The 21906-nt window shown below is 47.0% G+C and overlaps 1 protein-coding gene across 4 annotated transcripts in view; it reads left to right on the top strand.

The window, feature by feature from the left end:
• The window catches only part of lrp2a (low density lipoprotein receptor-related protein 2a), a 67044-nt gene that overhangs the window by 40877 nt on the left and 4261 nt on the right, over nucleotides 1-21906 (top strand). For all 4 annotated transcript variants that reach the window (XM_042306803.1, XM_042306804.1, XM_042306802.1 and 1 more), the window contains 28 exons: nucleotides 4133-4258; nucleotides 4432-4551; nucleotides 5116-5247; nucleotides 5757-5958; nucleotides 6129-6424; nucleotides 6591-7257; nucleotides 7366-7536; nucleotides 7626-7849; nucleotides 8063-8240; nucleotides 8352-8548; nucleotides 8731-8976; nucleotides 9184-9312; nucleotides 10460-10579; nucleotides 12783-12899; nucleotides 13283-13399; nucleotides 13683-13820; nucleotides 15379-15501; nucleotides 16079-16207; nucleotides 16366-16497; nucleotides 19244-19375; nucleotides 19598-19741; nucleotides 19994-20159; nucleotides 20251-20379; nucleotides 20586-20806; nucleotides 21043-21222; nucleotides 21312-21431; nucleotides 21588-21678; nucleotides 21813-21880. In XM_042306803.1, the coding sequence (XP_042162737.1) occupies nucleotides 4133-4258; nucleotides 4432-4551; nucleotides 5116-5247; nucleotides 5757-5958; nucleotides 6129-6424; nucleotides 6591-7257; nucleotides 7366-7536; nucleotides 7626-7849; nucleotides 8063-8240; nucleotides 8352-8548; nucleotides 8731-8976; nucleotides 9184-9312; nucleotides 10460-10579; nucleotides 12783-12899; nucleotides 13283-13399; nucleotides 13683-13820; nucleotides 15379-15501; nucleotides 16079-16207; nucleotides 16366-16497; nucleotides 19244-19375; nucleotides 19598-19741; nucleotides 19994-20159; nucleotides 20251-20379; nucleotides 20586-20806; nucleotides 21043-21222; nucleotides 21312-21431; nucleotides 21588-21678; nucleotides 21813-21880 (4815 nt within the window). The remainder of the gene's footprint in view (nucleotides 1-4132; nucleotides 4259-4431; nucleotides 4552-5115; nucleotides 5248-5756; nucleotides 5959-6128; nucleotides 6425-6590; nucleotides 7258-7365; nucleotides 7537-7625; nucleotides 7850-8062; nucleotides 8241-8351; nucleotides 8549-8730; nucleotides 8977-9183; nucleotides 9313-10459; nucleotides 10580-12782; nucleotides 12900-13282; nucleotides 13400-13682; nucleotides 13821-15378; nucleotides 15502-16078; nucleotides 16208-16365; nucleotides 16498-19243; nucleotides 19376-19597; nucleotides 19742-19993; nucleotides 20160-20250; nucleotides 20380-20585; nucleotides 20807-21042; nucleotides 21223-21311; nucleotides 21432-21587; nucleotides 21679-21812; nucleotides 21881-21906) is intronic.

The following is a 21906-nucleotide window of genomic DNA, read 5'->3' as shown; positions in this document are numbered from 1 at the left end:
ATCCACACATGCAGAGCTCATCTGTTCACCTACTCTGAGTCTCACAAAGACACAGCGGTTGGAACCAATAATCTCAAATTTGGACTCATCAGACCAAAAGACAGATTTCCACCGGTCAACTGTCCATTGCTTGTATTTCTTGACCCAAGCAAGTCTCTTCTTCTAATTGGTGTCCTTTAGTAGTAGTTTCTTTGCAGCAATTTGACCATGAAGGCCTCATTCACGCAGTCTCCTCTGAACAGTTGATGTTGACATGTGTCTGTTACTTGAACTGTGTGAAGCATTTATTTGAGCTGAAATCAGAGATGCAGTTATTTGCCGATTTCTGAGGCTGCTAACTCCAACAAACTTATTATCAGAACTCAGGACAAGACCCAGTTGCAGACAGTTCGAATCACAGAAGTTTATTTACACAACAGGCGACAGGCAAACAACAGGTCAATCCCAGGCAGAGTTTGGTAATTCAGGGCAGAGTCCATAAGGTACAGAACGGCAGGTAGGCTCAGGGTCAGGGCAGGCAGAAGTCAGTAATCCAGGGCAGTGTCAAAAGATACAGAACGGCAGGCAGGCTCGGGTCAGGGCAGGCAGAATGGTCAAAACCGGAAGAACTAGAAAACAGGGACTAAAGAGAACAGGAGTACAGAAAAGAGGAAAGAGGAGACAGAGGCCTGTGAGACAGACATTTAATCCTTGATACATGAAAAGTGTGATGTATACGGAGGGTGCGGGCAACAGAAGACGAACAGCAGAGGGGCTAAGAATCTTAGAGATGGGGAAAGGTCTGATAAAACAGGGGGAAAGTATACAGGAACCCAAGTGGACCTTCTGCTCGAGACTAAAGCCGGGTTCCGGTGGCGGTCTACTTGTCGTCGATACCTGAAGGTGGTCTTGAGGAAAGCGGACCGGGCTCTCTTCCAGATACAGCGACAGTGGCTGAGCAAGGGAGGGTGTTGCAGGCGTATTCCACGCACATGAGTTGCTGCCTCCAGGTGGTGGGGTTGGCTCAGACGAGGCAGCGAAGACAGGCTGGCTGACGACCCAATGGGTATGCAGAATGGCTTCCAGAACCGCGACAAGAACTAAGCACCATGGTCGGAGACCATGTCCAGCGGAAGTCCATGGATCCGGAGGACGTGCTGCACCGTCTCCTTGGCTGAGGGTAGCTTAGGGAGGGGAATGAAATGGCCGGCTTTGGAAAACATGTCCACCACCGCAAGGATAGGGGTGTTGTCATCAGACAGGGGGAGACCAGTGATGAAGTCCAGAGATACATGTGACCAGGGATGGTGAGGGACAGGAAGTGGTTGAAGGATGCCAACAGGAGCTTGCCGAGGAGTCTTATTATGAGCACAGACAGTGCAGGCGGCAACGAACGCGGAGACGTCAGGGACCATGGTAGGCCACCAAAAGCGGTGTTGAACAAAGGTCAGGGTCCGACGGGAGCCGGGGTGACAGGCAAGCCTGGAGGAATGAGCCCATTCCAGGATCCAGGGAGCGGCAGCGTCTGGGACAAACATTTGGTTAGCCGGCCCCCCAGATGAGTGCAGCAGCCAGACACGAGGTAGGAAGGATTGTCTCAGGGTCTGAGAGTGTAGCAGCGGGGCTATAGCGGCGTGAAAGCGCATATAACTTAACATTCTTGGACACCGGCGGTAAGAGATGGTAAAATTAAAACGTGTGAAAAACAGGGCCCATCGAGCTTGCCTGAAGTTGAGACTCTTGGCGGTGCGGAGATATTCCAGGTTCTGGTGATCCGTCCACACAATGAATGGATGTTCCGCCCCATCTAACCAGTGCCTCCACTCCTCCAACGCCATCTTCACTGTTAGTAGTTCTCGATTTCCCACATCGTAATTCCTCTCCGTGGTGTTAATACGATGGGAGAAGAAGGCGCAGGGATGTAGCTTAAGGTCCAGAGCAAAACACTGGGACAGAACAGCCCCGACGTCCGAAGCATAGACCTCCACCACAAACTGAAGGGACGGGTCCGGATGGATTAATATAGGCGCCGTGGTGAAGCTGTGCTTAAGGTCCAGGTGCGCCCTGTCAGTAACTGGGGACGTGAAATGGACCTTGGGAGAGGTGAGTGCTGATTAGGGGAAAGCCAGGGTGCTGTAACTCCAGATAAAACGGCGATAGAAATTGGCAAATGCCAGGAAGCGTTGCAGCTGCACTCTGGATGTGAGCGCCCATCCACCTCTCTAACATCCATGGGATTGGAGAGGGGCTGAGTGGGGATGCCCAGCTCTGACACCAGGGTAGTGTCCATGAAACTCTCATCGGCCCCAGAGTCAATGAGTATTCAGATAGATTTTGACTGGTCGCCCCATGGAGAGGAGCACGGGTAAGGGGAGAAGGAAAATTCTCCGTATAGCCCACCAGATTACTCATACCTACTGATGAGTCTGGTCTTTTAATGGACAGGTAGACACGTACAGACAATTCTTGGTGTTAAGTCAGCGTAAACGTTCGGCTGGAGACAACCTAGCTCTGCCGAGTTGCATCGGCTCCGGAAGAGGCGAGTCTGCAGACCTCCGAGACTCTTGGGGAAACTCCGGTAACCTTGGATTCTCTCTGAAACGTAGATGCCAGGGACTTCCAGGATTCCTCAGAGGTGAGGTGGGATCCTTGTGTAAATGAGTGGGACTGGAATCAGATCTCCTTTCCCTCCTACGTTCCCATAGCCGCCCATCGATCCAGATGGTCAAGGCGATGAGCGACTCGAGATCCATAGGCAGCTCCCAGGCTGCAAGCTCGTCTTTTACCTCCTCCGATAATCCGTGGAGGAACATGTCGAACAGGGATTCCTGGGTTCCAGGCACTCTCAGCAGCCAACGTGCGGAAATCAAAAGCATAGTCTGCCACACTGCGGGAGTCTTGACGAAGCTGGAGTAACTTCCGGGCAGCCTCTCTCCCGGATAACGGAGAATTGTTGTTCCCACACTGCCTTAGCCCAGGCGAGGGCCCTCCCGGACATCAGCATTATGAGGTATGCTATCTTTGAGCGGTCCGAGGAAAAGGACGAGGGCTGCAGCTTGAAGATGAGGGAATACTGGGAGAGAAATGCCGGACAGGTTCCTGATTCTCCAGCGAAGCGTTCCGGAGGAGGTAAGCAGGGTTCTCGGGAAGCCGGGGAGGCCTGGAAAGATGCGCTGCTGACAGAGCGGTTACTGAGGTGCTGGAAGGTTACTGTCGTGGCTGGCTGCCTAACAGACAATCCACCAAATTGCTCCAGCAATGTATTCAACCCTTCCAAAAGACCTCGAAGTAACTCATTGTGTCTCCCAATGGTGACTCCTTGGGAGGAAACGGCATTGCGGAGCTGGTCCGAGTCTGCTGGGTCAGTCATGGCCAGTTCGTACTATCAGAAAACACAGGTATAAATGCACAGAGGATTATGGGGAAAATGGGCAATAACTGGAGGGGGGTGGAGACAAGCACAAGCCAGGTGAAACAGATCGGGGTGTGACACTTATCCTCTGCAGCAGAGGTAACTCCAGGTCTTCCTTTCCTGTGGCGGTCCTCATGAGAGACAGTTTCATCATAGCGCTTGATGGTTTTTGTGACTGCACTTGAAGAAACTTTCAAAGTTCTTGAAATTTTCCGGATTGCACTGACCTTCATGTCTTAAAGTAATGATGGACTGTCGTTTCCCTTTGCTTATTTGAGCTGTTCTTCTCATAATATGGACCAAATAGGGCTATCTTCTTTATACCAACCCTACCTTGTCACAACACAACTGATTGGCCCAAACGCATTAAGAAGGAAATAAATTCAAAAAATGTACTTTTAACAAGGCACACCTGTTCATTGAAATGCATTCCAGGTGACTACCTCATGAAGCTGGTTGAGAGAACGTCAAGAGTGTACAAAGCTATAATCAAGGCAAAGGGTGGCTACTTTGAATATTCCAAATATAACATTTGTTTGACACTTTTTTGGTTACTACATGATTCCATATGTGTTATTTCATAGTATTGATATATCCACAATTATTCTACAATGTAGAAAATAGTACAAATGAAGAAAATCCCTTGAATGAGTAGCTGTGTCCAAACTTTTGACTGGCACTGTATACTAAAATATATATACTCAACAATAACACCAATCCTCTTCTTGTCATGTATCTCAGCGGAGCGAACATGTCAGCCAGAACACACTAAGTGTACATCCACCAACATCTGCATCCCCCGCTCCTACCTGTGTGACGGGGACAACGACTGTGGGGACATGAGTGACGAGAGCCCTACACACTGTGGTGAGTCCCCCAGGCCTGTTCTGTACAGTAAGGGGGCGTCTGAAATGGCCCCCTATGCCCTTATATAGTGCGCTATATAGGGAATAGTGTGCCCTTTTGGAAGCACAATAACTGGGTTTTGAGAGGAGAGTGACCCCTAAATGACCTTACCATGTCTGTTTCTCTCCTTCCAGCCACCTCCACTTGTGCCCAGAACGAGTTCCGCTGCTCCAGTGGCCGCTGTATCCCAGCCCATTGGTACTGTGATGGGGGTACCGACTGTGCTGACGGCTCCGATGAGCCCTCCTCCTGTAGTACGTACCACAGCTCTCCTTCACTCACTACGCTAAGCAAGAGAGATTCAACTAGGTTCTCAGAATGGAGTCATTATTCATTTGTTCTCCTGAGTTGACAGTCGTGAATGATTGGTTTATTTTCTGTGTGTGTGTGTGTGTGCGTGCGTGCTGTTGGTGATGTGTCAGTAGTGTATGCCTTTGTTAGTGATGTGGTCAGTCAGTCAGTCCGGCCTCCCACTGTCTGCCACATTCCTCCATAGTGACGCCCACTAGTCTCCTATGACAAACACAGCCCCTCCCCTTTCCTCCCTTCATTTCCTCTCTTCCTTTCCTCGCTACCTTCCCTCTCTTCCTTTCCTCTTCCTTTTGTCCCAGGGTAATTACACAGCCTCACTTTATCTAGTGTTTCAATAGAACACCATAGATTGGAATGTGCATTACCTGTTGTCTTTACTAGTTGAAGTCAATCAGAACATGTAAAGGGAAGTTTTAAGTGACTGACATATTTGTATTTAGAGGACAATAGTATTCTAATTGTAATCAGTTTTCACATGGTTTGCTTTGACCTTTGATTCCCTGCAGCCACCCTGGTGAGAACCTGCAACACTGACCAGTTCCCCTGTGACGACGGCAGGTGCATCGCTTCCTCCTGGATCTGCGACGGGGACAATGATTGTGGAGACATGAGTGACGAGGACCAGAGACACAACTGTGGTGAGTGTGAATTCCTCTCCTCTACCTCCTCTCTCTCTCTCTCTCTCTCTCTCTCTCTCTCTATCAGGAGTCAGACACTGAGGGATCAGGATACATGCTGGGTTTGTGGGGGGTGGATACTGGCTCTTGTTGAAGGTCTCCGGCCAGAGTCCAAGGAGCTCACATTCCTGATTTCCCCTGCCTCACTCATTACTTTGTGTCTGTCGCAGCTCCCAGGCTCAGGGTGGAACTAAACTATTATGTCATCCCTCACCAATGTGGGCTCTGACAATAAGGAGCCTGGAGCGCATGGCTTCAGCGCACCACGGGCCTCGGCAGGAGTCTCACTTCAAACAATAGGGCTCAATCACATTAGATGGATAGGAAACCGAAGTCACGGCTAGAGGTCCTGAAATACACTTAGGAATGTTTGGATCGCGAGAAATTTCAGGTCCAGTCTCGGGAGTCTTCATAATCTTGAAACGTCTCTAATTTGGCGTCATTTATCCTGCCCCCCTCTGTTTTGTTAGACAACCGCACATGCTCAGCTTTGGAGTTTACCTGTGTGAACAACCAAGCGCCACAGCGGAAGTGCATCCCTCGTGATTGGGTGTGTGACGGCGATGCGGACTGTGCGGACGCGTTGGACGAGCATCAGAACTGCACGCGCCGATCATGTGGTGTCAACGAGTTCACCTGCAGCAACGGCCTCTGCATACGCAGCTCCTACAGGTTTGGCAACTCGGACTTGACAGAGACATAACAGTGACATTTGTCAGATGTCTTGAATGAGTCACACTGTTCAGTAGATGATGAGACTACAGTGTGAGTGTGTGGACTGGGCAGCAGCACCCCCTGGTGTACGGCGAAGCACACTGAGTGACTGATGTGTTTGATGGCAGGTGTGACCGGAGGAATGACTGTGGGGACAGCAGTGACGAGCAGGGCTGCACCTACCAGCCATGTCAGCAGCACCAGTTCACCTGTCAAAACGGACGCTGTGTGTCCCGCGACTTCATATGTGACGGGGACAACGACTGCGGGGACGAGTCCGATGAGCTTGACCACCTGTGCCGCATGCCACCGCCTACGTGCCCCCCCGGGCAGTTCAGGTGTGACAACGGACACTGTGTCCCGATCGTCAACGTGTGTGACCGTACCGACGACTGCTCAGACAACAGTGACGAGAAGGGCTGTGGTGAGTGCATGATATATAAGCAATAAAACATATTAAGTTATATAAAATGTAAAAACATAAACTACAACGCTCATATAGCCATTTAGTATCACAGCAGAGCAGCAGTGTGGTGTTGGATTCATAGGCAATCTCCTCTAATGCGTGTTCTCTCTTGTCCTGGATGCAGGAATAAATGAATGCACCAACCCCTCTATGCACCACTGTGACCAGAACTGCACTGACACACCCACCAGCTTCATCTGCACCTGTCGCCCCGGCTACCGCCTCATGTCCGACAACAAGACCTGCGACGACGTCAACGAGTGTGCGGAGACGCCCAGCGTGTGTAGTCAGGTGTGTGAGAACACGGTGGGCTCCTACATGTGTAAATGTGCCCCCGGGTTCCTGCGGGAACCGGATGGCCACAGCTGTCGTCAGAACAGCAACATTACGCCCTACCTCATCTTCAGTAACCGCTATTATCTTCGTAACCTGTCCACGGACGGAGAGGCCTACTCCCTCATCCTGCAGGGCCTGACCAGCGTGGTGGCCATGGACTTTGACCGCGTGGACAAGAGGTTCTATTGGATTGATGTGAGTCGCAGGGTGATTGAGCGGATGTTCTATAACGGCAGTAACAGGGAAGTGGTGGTGAACGGGGTGCTCCATGGAGAGGGCCTGGCGGTCGACTGGGTGGCCAGGAAACTCTACTGGGCGGACAGTTTCCTGGACTGTCTCAAAGTGTCTGAACTGGACGGACGCTTTGTGAAGAAACTGGCTGAACACTGTGTGGACGCCAATAACACCTACTGCTTTGAAAACCCCAGGGCGCTCGTTCTCCATCCCAAATATGGGTGAGTAAATCTAATCACTCACCATTACACGGTCAAAATGAGGAATAGTTCATTTATTCTTGATTCATTCGATAAGCCAATAATCTCAACCCATTTGATCCCTGTCAGATATGTCTACTGGACAGATTGGGGGGACAAAGCCTTCATAGGCCGTGTTGGAATGGACGGCACCAACAAGACCGCAATCATCACCACTAAGATCGAGTGGCCCAATGGGGTCACTATCGACTACAGCAATGACAAGCTCTACTGGTCGGATGCCCATCTCAACTACATTGAGTAAGACCCTGCTTCATATTGCCATGCAGTCTTGCTTTGTTCCCGAAATGCCTAAAGGCCTCCTGTAATCCTACTCCTCTTCTCCTCAGGTTCTCAGACCTGGAGGGACATCACAGACACACCGTGTATGACGGGATACTGCCCCATCCTTTTGCCCTGACTGTGTTTGAGGAGACTGTGTACTGGACTGACTGGAACACCCGTACAGTGGAGAAAGGCAACAAATACGACGGATCCGGCCGCCAGTCTCTGGTCAACACCACACACAGACCCTTCGACATCCACGTGTGCCATCCCTATAGGCAGCCCATAGGTCAGTCTCAGTCTAGGAGACAGTAATCTGAGTCTCCTCTTCTCCTGGATCAACATCCATTCCTTCACACTCAGATTGCTATCACTTCATTATCCTGACGTTTCCTGCCTGTTAGATCCATTCAAGTGTTTACATTGACACAATGCCGGGCCTGTGTTTGCCCAGCTGCATTGAATGCCTGACTGATTCCCTGACCCCCTCTCTCCCCCCCAGTGACCAACCCCTGTGCAGTGAACAATGGAGGCTGCTCCCACCTGTGTCTGCTCCGCGACGGGGGGCGGGGTCACACCTGTGAATGCCCAGACCACTTCCTGACTTTACAGCTGGGGGGGGTGGCTCGCTGCCTGCCCATGTGCACCAGCACCCAGTACAGATGTGCGGATAATGAGCGGTGAGTGGGAGTTCACCTCAGAGTTCTACTGCGATACACACATTCTCTTTATTTTATACAATTGTGGCATTGGTGAGCCCTGAAGAGTATTGCCCTTCATCTCCTCCACAGCTGCATCCCCATCTGGTGGAAGTGTGACGGCCAGAGGGACTGCAGAGACGGCTCTGATGAGCCCTCCACCTGCCCCAGTCGCCACTGCCAACTGGGCCAGTTCCAGTGCAACGATGGAAACTGCACCAGCCCCCACTTCCTGTGCAACAGCAACCAGGACTGCCATGATGGCTCTGATGAAGATCCTGTGCTGTGTGGTGGGTGGCATTTAGCTCTGTAATTTCTGTTTTCAGAGAACACATGAAACAGTCTTTGTAATTGCTTGATAACATTGTTATTCCAATTGTTGATTTCCCATGAGTTGTGATCTTTTGTCGTTCAATACCAGGGATGGATCAATGTAGAGTGTTTCAACTGAATTGACTGTTTGTCTGTTCAGCCACTCATCAGTGCGAGACCCACCAGTGGCAGTGCACCAGTAAGAGGTGCATCCCAGAGGCGTGGCAGTGTGACGGGGAGGACGACTGTGGCGACGGCTCTGACGAGGAGCCCACTCACTGCTCCAGCAGGACCTGCCGGCCCGGACAGTCCAAGTGCCGTAACGGACGCTGCATCCCCCAGAACTGGATGTGTGACGTGGACGACGACTGTGGCGACAACTCCGACGAGCCTCTGGAAGAGTGCAGTGAGTGACACGCACAACACAGAGAATCACGTGGTGAAATCACGCCCGGTTAACTGTAGGGATTGGGTGGGATTGCTACAGTGAGCCTATTGAGATCTGTTCATCCTAAACTGTGGAAAATCACAATTGATAGCTGTTTGCTCCCGCCAGATATGATTGAAAGACTTCGTCTTTGTTATTGACTTCTTTGACGTGGTCTTTTCGCAGTGGGGCCGTCTTATCGCTGTGACAACCACACCCAGTTTGACTGCAGGACCAACTACCGCTGTGTGCCACTGTGGTCTGTGTGCAACGGTCACAACGACTGCAGGGACAACAGTGATGAGCAGGGCTGCGGTGAGTCCACAGAAACACCAGCGTCCTGACATAAATCGACCAATGGTGCAAACCCACCGTGCTGAATAAAAGAGTCTTTGTGTGAGGTAACAATGTGTGTTGAGAGTGAATGAAGGGTTGTTAGCGGGAACATTACATAGTGTGACAGCAGGAGGTAGTGATGGAGAGGTACTCACCGCCTGCTCTATTCACCTCCCCGTGAGAGAACGCTCTGGATTTATGGCCTGTGTGTGTGTGAGAGAGTGTGCGTGTGTCTGCGTGTGCATGTGTAATGGGGCAAGGTTCACACTGCGCTCTTTGTACTGCGCCCCGATCTACACAGCAGCATCCCTGGCCCTCCCGTCTCTTATCAGAGGCCCTCACTCCATTAGTGCCATCCCCGCGCTAGAGGGAAGATCCGTGCTAATCTCTGTTAGAGAATGCAGCCAGCGGCCGGGCCAGGTGAAGAGCAAGGAGGGCCTGGATCCACTATCTTTCAAACCTCCGGCACTGTGTGGTAGAGACAGCGCAGCTCTGCTCTCCTCCTCTCCTGTCCTCTCCTATAGACCTGGCATAGCTCAGAGCTCACCCACTTCAGACATGCTGCCCTCCCCTCTGCATGATGAGCTCTGCTTTAATTAAAAAACCAGAGGGCACCTCTCAGTTCAGCACTGTGGTCTAGTAGTTATCATCGACGCTATATTAAATAGTAGGAGGCACAGTGTTGAAGAATTTCTCATTAGTCTGACAGTGTCTTGTAGTACCAATGGTTGGTTGTAGCTGTAACATCATAACAGTCTTGTAATTTGGTCGAAAGAGGAGAAGTAACATCGCTGTAATGAACCATTGATTTTTCAGCAAGTAAAAAAATCAACTATATGTGTTTGCGCCAGTGCAATGTTTGGCCGAAAAACATTAAAGATAAAACTAAAGGATAAGAACAATAAGAAGGATAAGAATGATGACAGGGATAATAAGGATAAGAATGGTAAGAACAATAAGAATGATAAGAACAATAAGAATGATGAGAAGGATAATAAGGATAAGAATGGTAAGAACAATAAGAATGTTAAGAAGGATAAGAATGGTAAGAACAATAAGAAGGATTAGCTGAAGTGTAAATGTGTCGTCTTTTGTTTCTTATCTCATATCCATGTGTGTGTTTCAGAGGAGGTGACATGTGACCCTCTGGGGGACTTCCGCTGTGACAACCACCAGTGTGTCCCTCTGCGCTGGAGGTGTGACGGGGACAATGACTGTGGGGACAGCTCGGATGAGCGTGCCTGCAGTGAGTTCTACAGTACATCTAACCACCATTAACTATCTAGTACTGTATCTACACTGAACAAAAAATATAAACGCAACATGTAAAGTGTTGGTCCCATGTTTCATGAGCTGAAAACAAAGATCCCAGAAATGTTCCATACTTACAAAAAGCTTATTGCTCTAAATTGTTGTGCACAAATTTGTTTACATCCCTGTTAGTGAACATTTATCCTTTGCCAAGATAATCCATCCACCTGCATGTGTGGCATATCAAGTAGCTGGTTAAACAGCATGATTGTAACGGTTCTCGTCGAAAGGAGTGGACCAAATAGCGGCGTGGAAAGTGTTCATGATATTTTTTTTTTTTTTTAAACACTCAAAGAAAAACAACGTTTTCATCAAAGTGAAAACGACAGTGCACAGTTCTGTCAGGTACAGACACTAAACAGAAAACAAGATCCCACAAAACCCAACAGGAAAATGACAACTTATATATGACCCCAATCAGAGACAACGATAGACAGCTGCCTCTGATTGGGAACCACACATGGCCAAAAATGAAGAAATAGAAAACATAGACGTTCCCACCCGAGTCACACCCTGACCTAACCAAACATAGAGAATGATAAGGATCTCTAAGGTCAGGGTGTGACAATGATCATTATACAGGTACACCTTGTGCAGGGGACAGTAAAAGGCCACTCTAAAATGTGCAGTTTTGTCACCAAGACAATGCCACAAATGTCTCAAGTTTTGAGGGAGCATGCAATTGGCATGCAGACTGCAGGAATGTCCACCAGAGAATTGAATGTTAATTTCTCTACCATAAGCCACCTCCAATGTCATTTTAGAGAATTTGGCAGTACTTTCCTACCGACCGCACAACAGCACACCACGTGTATGGCGTCATATGGGCGAGCGGTTTGCTGATGTCAACATTGTGAACAGAGTGCCCCATGGTGGCGGTGGGGTTATGGTATGGGCAAGCATAAGCTATGGACAACGAACACAATTGCATTTTATCGATGGCAATTTGAATGCACAGAAATACCGTGACAAGATCCTGAGGCCCATTGTAAAGTCCCATTTCTTTTAAGGTACAGTAACTTTGACCAACAGATGTATATCTGTATTCCCAGTCATGGGAAATCCATAGGTTAGGGCCTAATGAATTTATTTCAATTAACTGATTTCCTCATATGAACTGTAACTCAGTTGAATCTTTGAAATGTGTATGTTGCGTTTATATTTTTTCTTCAGTATACTTAACACCTGAACCTTAGATTGCCTGGCTGGCTCGCATTGGGACCTCTACACTGAGCCTTCATGGGCTGGTTGCACAAGTTGAGCATAACTAGGTCGTAACTCTATCTCGTCCTTTTAAGCCCAACCTTTTAAAGTCCAACTGGTGCAACCGGCCCTATGTGTCTGCTTAGCAGTTATGGGCTAACTCAGACAACTGGATACTTATATAGTCCTGGTTTTGGTGAGTCTCTGAGCAATTCTAATGGAGTATTCCATTGTAGCTCAGACACAGTGAGTCACCCAGATGAAATAGGGGTGTTGATGGCAAAGAATGGACCTGTTAAGATAACAAAGTGCTCTTGCAAAAGACAACACTCCTGTCTTCGAAGCAGTGTTATTTGGGGCGGGCTTATCAGCTGCTAGCGAAACAGCTTGTCCTCAGCATGTCAGACGGAGGGGAGTGAGGGAGTCGGCCACCTCGGCTCTGGAGAATTTAAACAAGTCTGAGAACATGCCGGCTAATGAGGATAATATCTATGCTTCAATGAACAACTAATGTCTCGCGGAAAATCACTGTGTTGTATGATGAAAATTTGTGTTTTTTTGCTGCCACTCCCCTTGTAGCTGTAGGGGTTATGCGTAGTGAGAGAACACCTCCACTGAATTCCATCATGAACTCACCACAGAAAAATGACTGACATGATTGGTCGGGGTCTTTGAGATCATTTGATAATGTACAAAAAGCAAGTCACAGCTTTTGCCATAACCCAATTGAGGGAATATAACTACAGTATGTATCAATGCAGTGTCTGGTTTGTATGGAAAATAGCAAACAATCACAGGATAATGTAGTAATACTGGGACACCCTCTGTCAGCTGTGTCTACATCGTGTTTGTTTGGACTGTGGCAATGACGACTAATTTAGTATTCTCGTGTGCGGTGATAATTCTTTAGTTCCCCTCTCTGTGTTCCCCCCCAGGCCCGCGTGTGTGCTCCGAGAGCGAGTTTCGCTGCGATAATCTGCACTGCATTCCCGACCGCTGGGTCTGTGACCATGACAACGACTGTGAGGACAACTCGGATGAAAGGGACTGTGGTGAGTGGAGGCTCTTTGTTTTGCCGCTGGCTTGGCTTATTCATGTGTGAGGGAATACAGCGCTAAGCAAAGAGGCACTAAAACGTCACCTTTTTGAGGAACGGGATACACAGAAAGGACCACCCGGATGAATTGACTTTGCATAATGAAAGACATGACATTCCTTCTTCCGTTGCCAATTATACTGGTCAGATTGTGAATTCAAGTCCATTCTAGATGTTTATTTATAGTAGTCATGAACACAAGGTCAGAATCTGAGATACATCAGTACTTGGCATGACTGTAAATGAGTGATATTAGTGCCAACTGAAATAGAATTTGTATTCAAATGGGTTCATTAATACCTATTAATTATGAGTTGTGCTGGCATGGCTGTGCTGCAGAGCTGCGGATCTGTCACATGGGCTACTTCCAGTGTGGCAGTGGCCACTGCATCGCCGACCGCTTCAAATGTGACGGCAATGCCGACTGCATGGACTACACTGATGAGTTATCATGTCGTAAGTGTTAGATATTATCATAGATGTGTCTATGGGCTGATGTCAAATACAACGCTCCCAGTGAGCAAAACTGGATAAAAAAGACATAATTTCAATGGCAAAACTGGTTGAAATGATGTCTTTTCAACCAGTTTTACTCACTGGGCTCCTATCTCTTCAGATGAACAAAACACATTGGGTCCAGAACAATCATTATGTTACTACAGCACCCTCTACAGTTATCTAAATTCAAGTTACAACTGTGAATTTGATTTGTAATGGGCCATTTATCTTTCGTTTGCAGCAACCCGTTATCCCAATGGCACTTTTTGCCCACCGTTCCTATTTGAGTGTAGGAACCATGTGTGTGTGCAGCCCTACTGGAAATGTGACGGAGACAACGACTGTGGAGACAATTCAGATGAGGAGCTCCATCTCTGCTGTAAGGCCAATGCACCTTCAATGGTTACACTGTCCTTTAAATGGTTACACTGTTCCTTTAAATGGTTACACTGTCCTTTAAATGGTTACACTGTTCCTTTAAATGGTTACACTGTCCTTTAAATGGTTACACTGTTCCTTTAAATGGTTACACAGTCCTTTAAATGGTTACACTGTTCCTTTAAATGGTTACACAGTCATTTAAATGGTTACACTGTTCCTTTAAATGGTTACCCTGTTACTTTAATTGTTACGCTGTTCCTTAAATGGTTGCAGGTGTTCCGTAAATGGTCGCACTGTTCCTTAACCCTATTACTGTCTCTTCTTGAAAAACTTGTTGAAACTATTATTTACCCTTAAATTCCTATTACTAACAACTCAAATTAGAAATTCCGATAGTTAAAAAAAAAAAATCTTTATGTTTATTTTGGAAATTACAGAGCTCTACCAGGCGGTTGAGAAGGCAAAATAAGGTCATACCCGCAATGCCATATTAGAATGTCAATTCTATAGCATTTGTACTAATCTCAACAATATTACCAAATGCACTTTAGGTCTGGTTCAATGGCTTTTATAGGTTGGTAAATTGGTAATTGTGTATGCCCAAACATGAGTATCCAATTACATTGTAATGAATGCTTTTTCAGGTGGTGTGTATTGCAATTTCCGTCAAAATGTTTTTCTTAAAATTCTTCCACCATGTTTCCCACTTGTTCGGACTACATTTTGAGTTAATATATGACAAAGTGCAGTTTTTATTACTATTCTAGGTATTCATTTATAGGCGACCTTACGTCTGAGTATTGATTAATTGACCCCATGGGTCATGAAATGTAGTTTAACCAATTTATGTTGCCTAATATATAGTGTGTTGTCAACAATTCAATTAAATTTTTCACCATAATAAGTATATATATATATATATATATATATATATATATTTTTTTTTAATATACCCTATTCTGAGTCCACCATACTTTTTACTGACATATCAACTGCCTGGTTGAGCAAAATAATTGTTTACTAAATTCCTGCTAATCAGGCCTTTTTACATTTTAACTATTTATTTTAATATTCCTGCTTAATTCTATAGCTAGAGGACTCCTGATATCTCCAGGAGTGATAAGTATAATTGTTGTCTTAATCTGTTGTCGTCTAGTACTGTCTTTTTGCTAGCTAGATGTACTTTAAGTGCTGCCTGTCTTAACTAACACTCTCACTTGACTTTCCCCCCTTATTAGCTCTGACTTTGCTACTTTATAGAGGAAAAATGTACTTACTATGACTTTGGTATGTGGTTGTCCCACCTAGCTATCTTAAGATGAATGCAGGAGGGCTGGGGGAGTTGACCAATCAAGTTCAAGTAAAGATTTGTTTTATTTCCAAATCCATTGTCAAAACATGCTCTACCAGCCGGTTGAGAATAGGGTTAAATAGTTACACTGTTCCTTAAAGAGTCACACTGTCCCTTAAATTGTTACATTGTTGAATGTGATGGTCTTTATTCTTTGACAGTGAGAAATGACATTGAGTTCATGTTCTGGTCATGTCTCCCTTAGTGGACATCCCGTGTGACGCGCCCTTCCGTTTCCGCTGTGACAACAACCGGTGCATCTACAGCCATGAGCTCTGCAACTCTGTGGACGACTGTGGGGACGGCACTGACGAGAAAGAGGAGCACTGTAAGTATACGCCAATCACAAGTTACAGTAGTGTTATGTAGGGCAGGCTTCCCAGACACTGATTATTAAGCCTAGTCCTGGACTAAAAAGCATACTCAATGAAGAATCTCCATTGAAAAAGCTTTTTAGTCCAAAATTAGGCTTAATCTGTGTCCAGGAAACCGGCCTATATTGTCCCGTCTCCGTGGGAGTTTGGAGTAAATGTAGCTCATCATTTAGGGCTCCCGAGTGGCGCAGTGATCTACCGCACTGCATCTCAGTGCTAGAGGCATCACAATAGACCCTGGTTCAATCCCGGGCTGTATCACAACCGGCCGTGATCGGGAGTTCCATTGGGCGGCGCATAATTGGACCGGCGTTGTCCGGGTTAGGGTAGAGTTTGGCCGGGGTAGGCCGTCATAGTAAAATAAGAATATGTTCTTAACTGACTTGCCTAGTTAAATAAAGGTTAAATAAAACATCATTATGTAATAATACCAAAATTGATTGTTCAATTCGTGTCAATGTCTTTTACTCTCTAAAATGATTGACATCTTAACATGAGGATTGACATCTTGACATGTTGTGTTTGTCACAGGCCAGACCCCCACACATGGGCCATGTTCAGCGGATGAGTACAAATGCAGTAATGGCCAGTGCATCCCACTGCAGTATACCTGTGACGACTATGATGACTGTGGAGACCATTCTGACGAGCTGGGCTGCAGTGAGTAACCCACCCAACTCATTTACCACAGTCTTCACTCTACATCTCAATCATCACAAACCTTTATTTTATGCTAAGCCATATGGCTGTTTGTATAATACTTAAGTGAAAGTAAACGTTGACCCTCATAATGTGACACGTGTACGTGCTCTGCCCAGATGTTGGCAGTGGGCGCTCCTGCAGTGACAACATCTGTGAGCATAACTGCACAGATCTGACAGACGGAGGCTTCCTCTGCTCCTGCAAGCCTGGATACAAACCCAGACAGACAGACAGGAACACCTGTGAAGGTACAGGAAGCAGCAGCATCACCTGAGTGTACAGTCGTGGCCAAAAGTTTTGAGAATGACACAAATATTAATTTCCACAAAGTTTGCTGCTTCAAGTGTCTTTAAATATTTTTGTCAGATGTTACTATGGAATACTTAAGTATAATTACAAGCATTTCATAAGTGTCAAAGGCTTTTACTGATTACATGAAGTTGACGCAAAGAGTCAATATTTGCAGGGTTGACCCTTATTTTTCAAGACCTCTGCAATCTGCCCTGGTATGCTGTCAATTAACTTCTGGGCCACATCCTGACTGATGGCAGCCCATTCTTGCATAATCAATGCTTGGAGTTTGTTAGAATTTGTGGGTTTTTGTTTGTCCACCTGCCTCTTGAGGATTGACCACAAGTTCTCAACGGGATTAAAGTCTGAGGAGTTTCCTGGCCATGGACCCAAAAAATGGATGTTTTGTTCCCCGAGCCACTTAGTTATCACTTTTGCCTTATGTCAAGGTGCTCCATCTTGCTGGAAAAGGCATTGTTCGTCACCAAACTGTTCCTGGATGGTTGGAAAAAGTTGCTCTCTGAGGATGTGTTGGTACCATTCTTTATTCATGGCTGTGTTCTTAGTTAAAATTGTGAGTGAGCCCACTCCCTTGGCTGAGAAGCAACCCCACACATGAATGGTCTCAGGATGCTTTACTGTTGGCATGACACAGGACTGATGGTAGCGCTCACCTTGTCTTCTCCGGACAAGCTTTTTTCCGGATGCCCCAAACAATCGGAAAGGGGATTTATCAGAGAAAATTACTTTACCCCAGTCCTCAGCAGTCCAACCCCTGTACCTTTTGCAGAATATCAGTCTGTCCCTGATGTTTTTCCTAGAGAGAAGTGGCTTCTTTGCTGCCCTTGTTGACACCAAGCCATCCTCCAAAAGTCTTCGCCTCACTGTGCGTGCAGATGCACTCACACCTGCCTGCTGCCATTCCTGAGCAAGCTCTGTACTGGTGGTACCCCGATCCCGCAGCTGAATCAACTTTAGGAGACGGTCCTGGCACTTGCTGGACTTTCTTGGGTGCCCTGAATCAAATCAAATCAAATCAAATCAAATGTATTTATATAGCCCTTCGTACATCAGCTGATATCTCAAAGTGCTGTACAGAAACCCAGCCTAAAACCCCAAACAGCAAGCAATGCAGGTGTAGAAGCACGGTGGCTAGGAAAAACTCCCTAGAAAGGCCAAAACCTAGGAAGAAACCTAGAGAGGAACCAGGCTATGTGGGGTGGCCAGTCCTCTTCTGGCTGTGCTGGGTGGAGATTATAACAGAACATGGCCAAGATGTTCAAATGTTCATAAATGACCAGCATGGTCGTATAATAATAAGGCAGAACAGTTGAAACTGGAGCAGCAGCACGGTCAGATGGACTGGGGACAGCAAGGAGTCATCATGTCAGGTAGTCCTGGGGCATGGTCCTAGGGCTCAGGTCCTCAGAGAGAGAGAAAAAAAGAGAGAATTAGAGAGAGCATATGTGGGGTGGTCAGTCCTCTTCTGGCTGTGCCGGGTGGAGATTATAACAGAACATGGCCAAGATGTTCAAATGTTCATAAATGATCAGCATGTTCGAATAATAAGAAGGCAGAACAGTTGAAACTGGAGAAGCAGCACGGCCAGGTGGACTGGGGTCAGCAAGGAGTCATCATGTCAGGTAATCCTGGGGCATGGTCCTAGGGCTCAGGTCCTCCGAGAGAGAGAAGGAGAGAATTAGAGAACACACACTTAGATTCACACAGGACACCGAATAGGACAGGAGAAGTAATCCAGATATAACAAACTGACCCTAGCCCCCCGACACATAAACTACTGCAGCATAAATACTGGAGGCTGAGACAGGAGTGGTCAGGAGACACTGTGGACCCATCCGAGGACACCCCCGGACAGGGCCAAACAGGAAGGATATAACCCCACCCACTTTGCCAAAGCACAGCCCCCACACCACTAGAGGGATATCTTCAACCACCAACTTACCATCCTGAGACAGGGCCGAGTATAGCCCACAAAGATCTCCGCCATGGCACAACCCAAGGGGGGGGCGCCAACCCAGACAGGATGACCACAAAGAAAGCCTTCTTCACAACAATTGAACCGCTCTCCTTGAAGTTCTTGATGATCCGATAAATGGTTGATTTAGGTGCAATCTTACTGGCAGCAATATCCTTGCCTGTGAAGCCCAATGATGACGGCATGTGTTTCCTTGCAGGTAACCATGTTTGACAGAGGAAGAACAATGATTCCAAGCACCATCCTCCTTTTGAAGCTTCCAGGCTGTTATTCAAACTCAATCAACATGACAGAGTGATCTCCAGCCTTGTCCTCGTCAACACTCACACCTGTGTTCATGAGAGAATCACTGACATGATGTCAGCTGGTCCTTTTGTGGCAGGGCTGAAATGCAGTGGAAATGTTTTTTGGGGATTCAGTTCATTTGCATGGCAAAGAGGGACTTTGCAATTAATTGCAATTCATCTGATCACTCTTCATAACATTCCGGAGTATATGCAAATTGCCATCATACCACCTGAGGCAGCAGACTGTGTGAAAATTTATATTTGTGTCATTCTCAAAACTTTTGGCCACGACTGTAGAAGAAAACACCACTCTGTAACAACATCACAATCTTTGATGATCTATTCTTTCCTCTTCTTATGCCATTAGTAATATTTTGGTCTTTTCTCTGTGTTTTTCCTGTTTTTCGTGTTTGTGATCAGACGTGAACGAGTGTGAGGTCTACGGGACATGTCCACAGGAGTGTCAGAACTCCAAGGGCAGTTACGAGTGCTTCTGTGCCCAGGGCTTCCGCTCAGTCAGCGAGCAGCATGGCATGGAGTGTGCTGCTGAGGGTAAGAGCTTAGCTGGACATGTCATTTTGTCTGCATCCTAAATGCACCCTATTCCCTTTGTAGTGCACTACTTTTGACCAGGGCCCATACAGATGTAGGATCTTCATTTGAGCCAGTTTGCTAAAGCAGGGAAGATGGTGCCATTTGGGACGCAACCTCTGTCTCCGATCTGTTAGTCCTGATTGTTCAGGAAGTTACCATATTCTCCATTCTCCATTTCAGGATACCCACCAGTGCTGCTTCTGCCCGACAATGTGCGGATTCGTTGCTTCAACCTGTCCTCAGAGCAGTATTCAGACTACGTGGACAACATGGAGCACATCCAGGCTCTGGACTACCAGTGGGATCCAGAGGGCATCGGACTCAGTAAGACCTTCAGCTCAACTAGTTAACTAGGCAGTTCTCTTGGGCTTATGTGAAGAGCACTATGGGAGTGATACAGTGACTGGGGAGGTTTTAATTTTTACTCCACTTCATTAGGAACCAAACAGAAGCAAATGGGTCAAAACGGGGAGGGACTACCTGAACTTGTTAAATGAGAAACACCTGTTTGCATTTTCCATTGCAAACATTTTGCTATGATGTGTGCTTATTAATATGACCCTGTTGTGCTTTTAGGTATTGTGTACTGGACAGTTCTGGGCCGAGGCTCTCAGTTTGGATCTATCAAGCGGGCCTACATGACCACTTTCAATGACAACGGCAATAACCCAGTGAAGGAGTTGGATCTGAACCTGAGATACATTGCCAACCCTGATGGCATCGCTGTGGACTGGATCGGAGGGTACAAGACCTCACTCATTGCTTACTATTTTCATTTTTTGAAAATACCGTTTGGGTTGAATACAATCTAACATCTTCCTTCTGTTTCTCAGCCACATTTACTGGACAGACGCAGGGACCAATCGAATTGAAGTGGCAAAGTTAGATGGTCGCTACAGGAAGTGGTTGATCCATACTGACCTGGACCAGCCAGCTGCTATTGTTGTCAACCCAGCACTCGGGTACGGAAGTGATCAACTACAGGCTTTCTGTTTGTTCCAAAGAAGAATGTGTGTGTGTGTGTGTGTCAGTGTTCACCATAAGCTAATACACTGGATCCTCTCAGCTATAACAGCAATGTCGAGTGATCGACAGTATATAGATTTCAAAGTAGTCAAAAACATTAGTTATTAACAAAGACTGTTTTATGTGTCTGTCCATTCCCTAGACTCATGTACTGGACAGACTGGGGCAGGAGACCCAGGATTGAGTCTGCTTGGATGGACGGACAGCATAGGCAGGTTCTGTTGGATGAGGACCTGGGCTGGCCCACTGGACTGGCTCTGGACTACCTGAATGGAGACAGGATCTACTGGTGTGACTCCAAAGAGAACATCATAGAGTCCATGAAGCCGGACGGCACCGAGAGGAAGATCATCATGTCTGGAGGTCCGAACCCACTGAGACCTTTCTTAGATGTTGCTAACATCGTTATGTTATAACATCATGTTATAGTCTTTGTAATATCTACATTATTAACTCCCTTAAAAGTGACTGATTAAATCAGACCACATGTCCAGGACAAAGTCTCTCTTGTAAAAGAGGTATTCTGACCTCAATGGGACTTCAATAGACTAGGTCTTATGGAACTATGGCTAATTGAGTATGGTCATTTTCTGCTTCAGATATTGGGAATCCCTACAGCCTGGATGTCTTTGAGGGCCATGTGTACTGGACAACCAAGGAGCGGGGTGAAGTCTGGAAGATGGATAAGTTTGGGAAGGGGGACAAAGTGAAGGTGCTGACCATCAACCCCTGGCTGACTCAAGTCCGCATCTACCAGGAGCACAGACACAACCGTTCAGGTTAGAGTTTTTCAAGTCTAAACATACACACTGTAGTTTTCTCCTGTCTGGTGAGTGTATGGTAGTCACTGATCTCTTCCCCCTATCAGTACCCAACCCCTGTAAGAACATGTGCAGTCACCTGTGTCTGCTGCGGCCTGGAGGCTACACCTGCACCTGCCCACAAGGCTCCTCCCTGGTCGGCTTCAACCCCAACGAATGTGACGCAGGTATGGTCATTAAATCACATCACCTCCCTGCCATATTGGCTGCACCATCATTTATCGTTGGAATCATACTCCATGCAGGCATGGCTGCTTTGATATTGTTGTGGTGACATTGTGGTGATGTTGTGGTGACTTTGTGCGTGGCTTTCACTCCTGCAGCCATTGAGGCTCCAGTCTTAATGCCACTTGCATGCAGATGCATGAACGGAGGGACCTGCTACACTGACGAAGGGGGCCTGCCCAAGTGCAAGTGAGTTCAGCAGCTGGTGTCCGGAAGTAGATTCGTTGTCATATTATTATAACATGTAACACCACAGCCACAAGCCATAGGAGTGTTTCGTTCCAGGAAGAAGAAACATCGTTTTTTTGTATTTTATATTCCAGGTGTCCATATGGCTATGCAGGGAGTTACTGTGAGATGGGAAAGTCCAGGGGTGCCCCTGCAGGAACAGGTATATTATAATATGAGATAAGAAGT

Source organism: Oncorhynchus tshawytscha, linkage group LG26 (assembly GCF_018296145.1).
Source record: "Oncorhynchus tshawytscha isolate Ot180627B linkage group LG26, Otsh_v2.0, whole genome shotgun sequence".
NCBI classification, from domain to species: Eukaryota; Metazoa; Chordata; class Actinopteri; order Salmoniformes; family Salmonidae; genus Oncorhynchus; species Oncorhynchus tshawytscha.
This window is presented reverse-complemented; position numbering and strand designations above follow the sequence as displayed.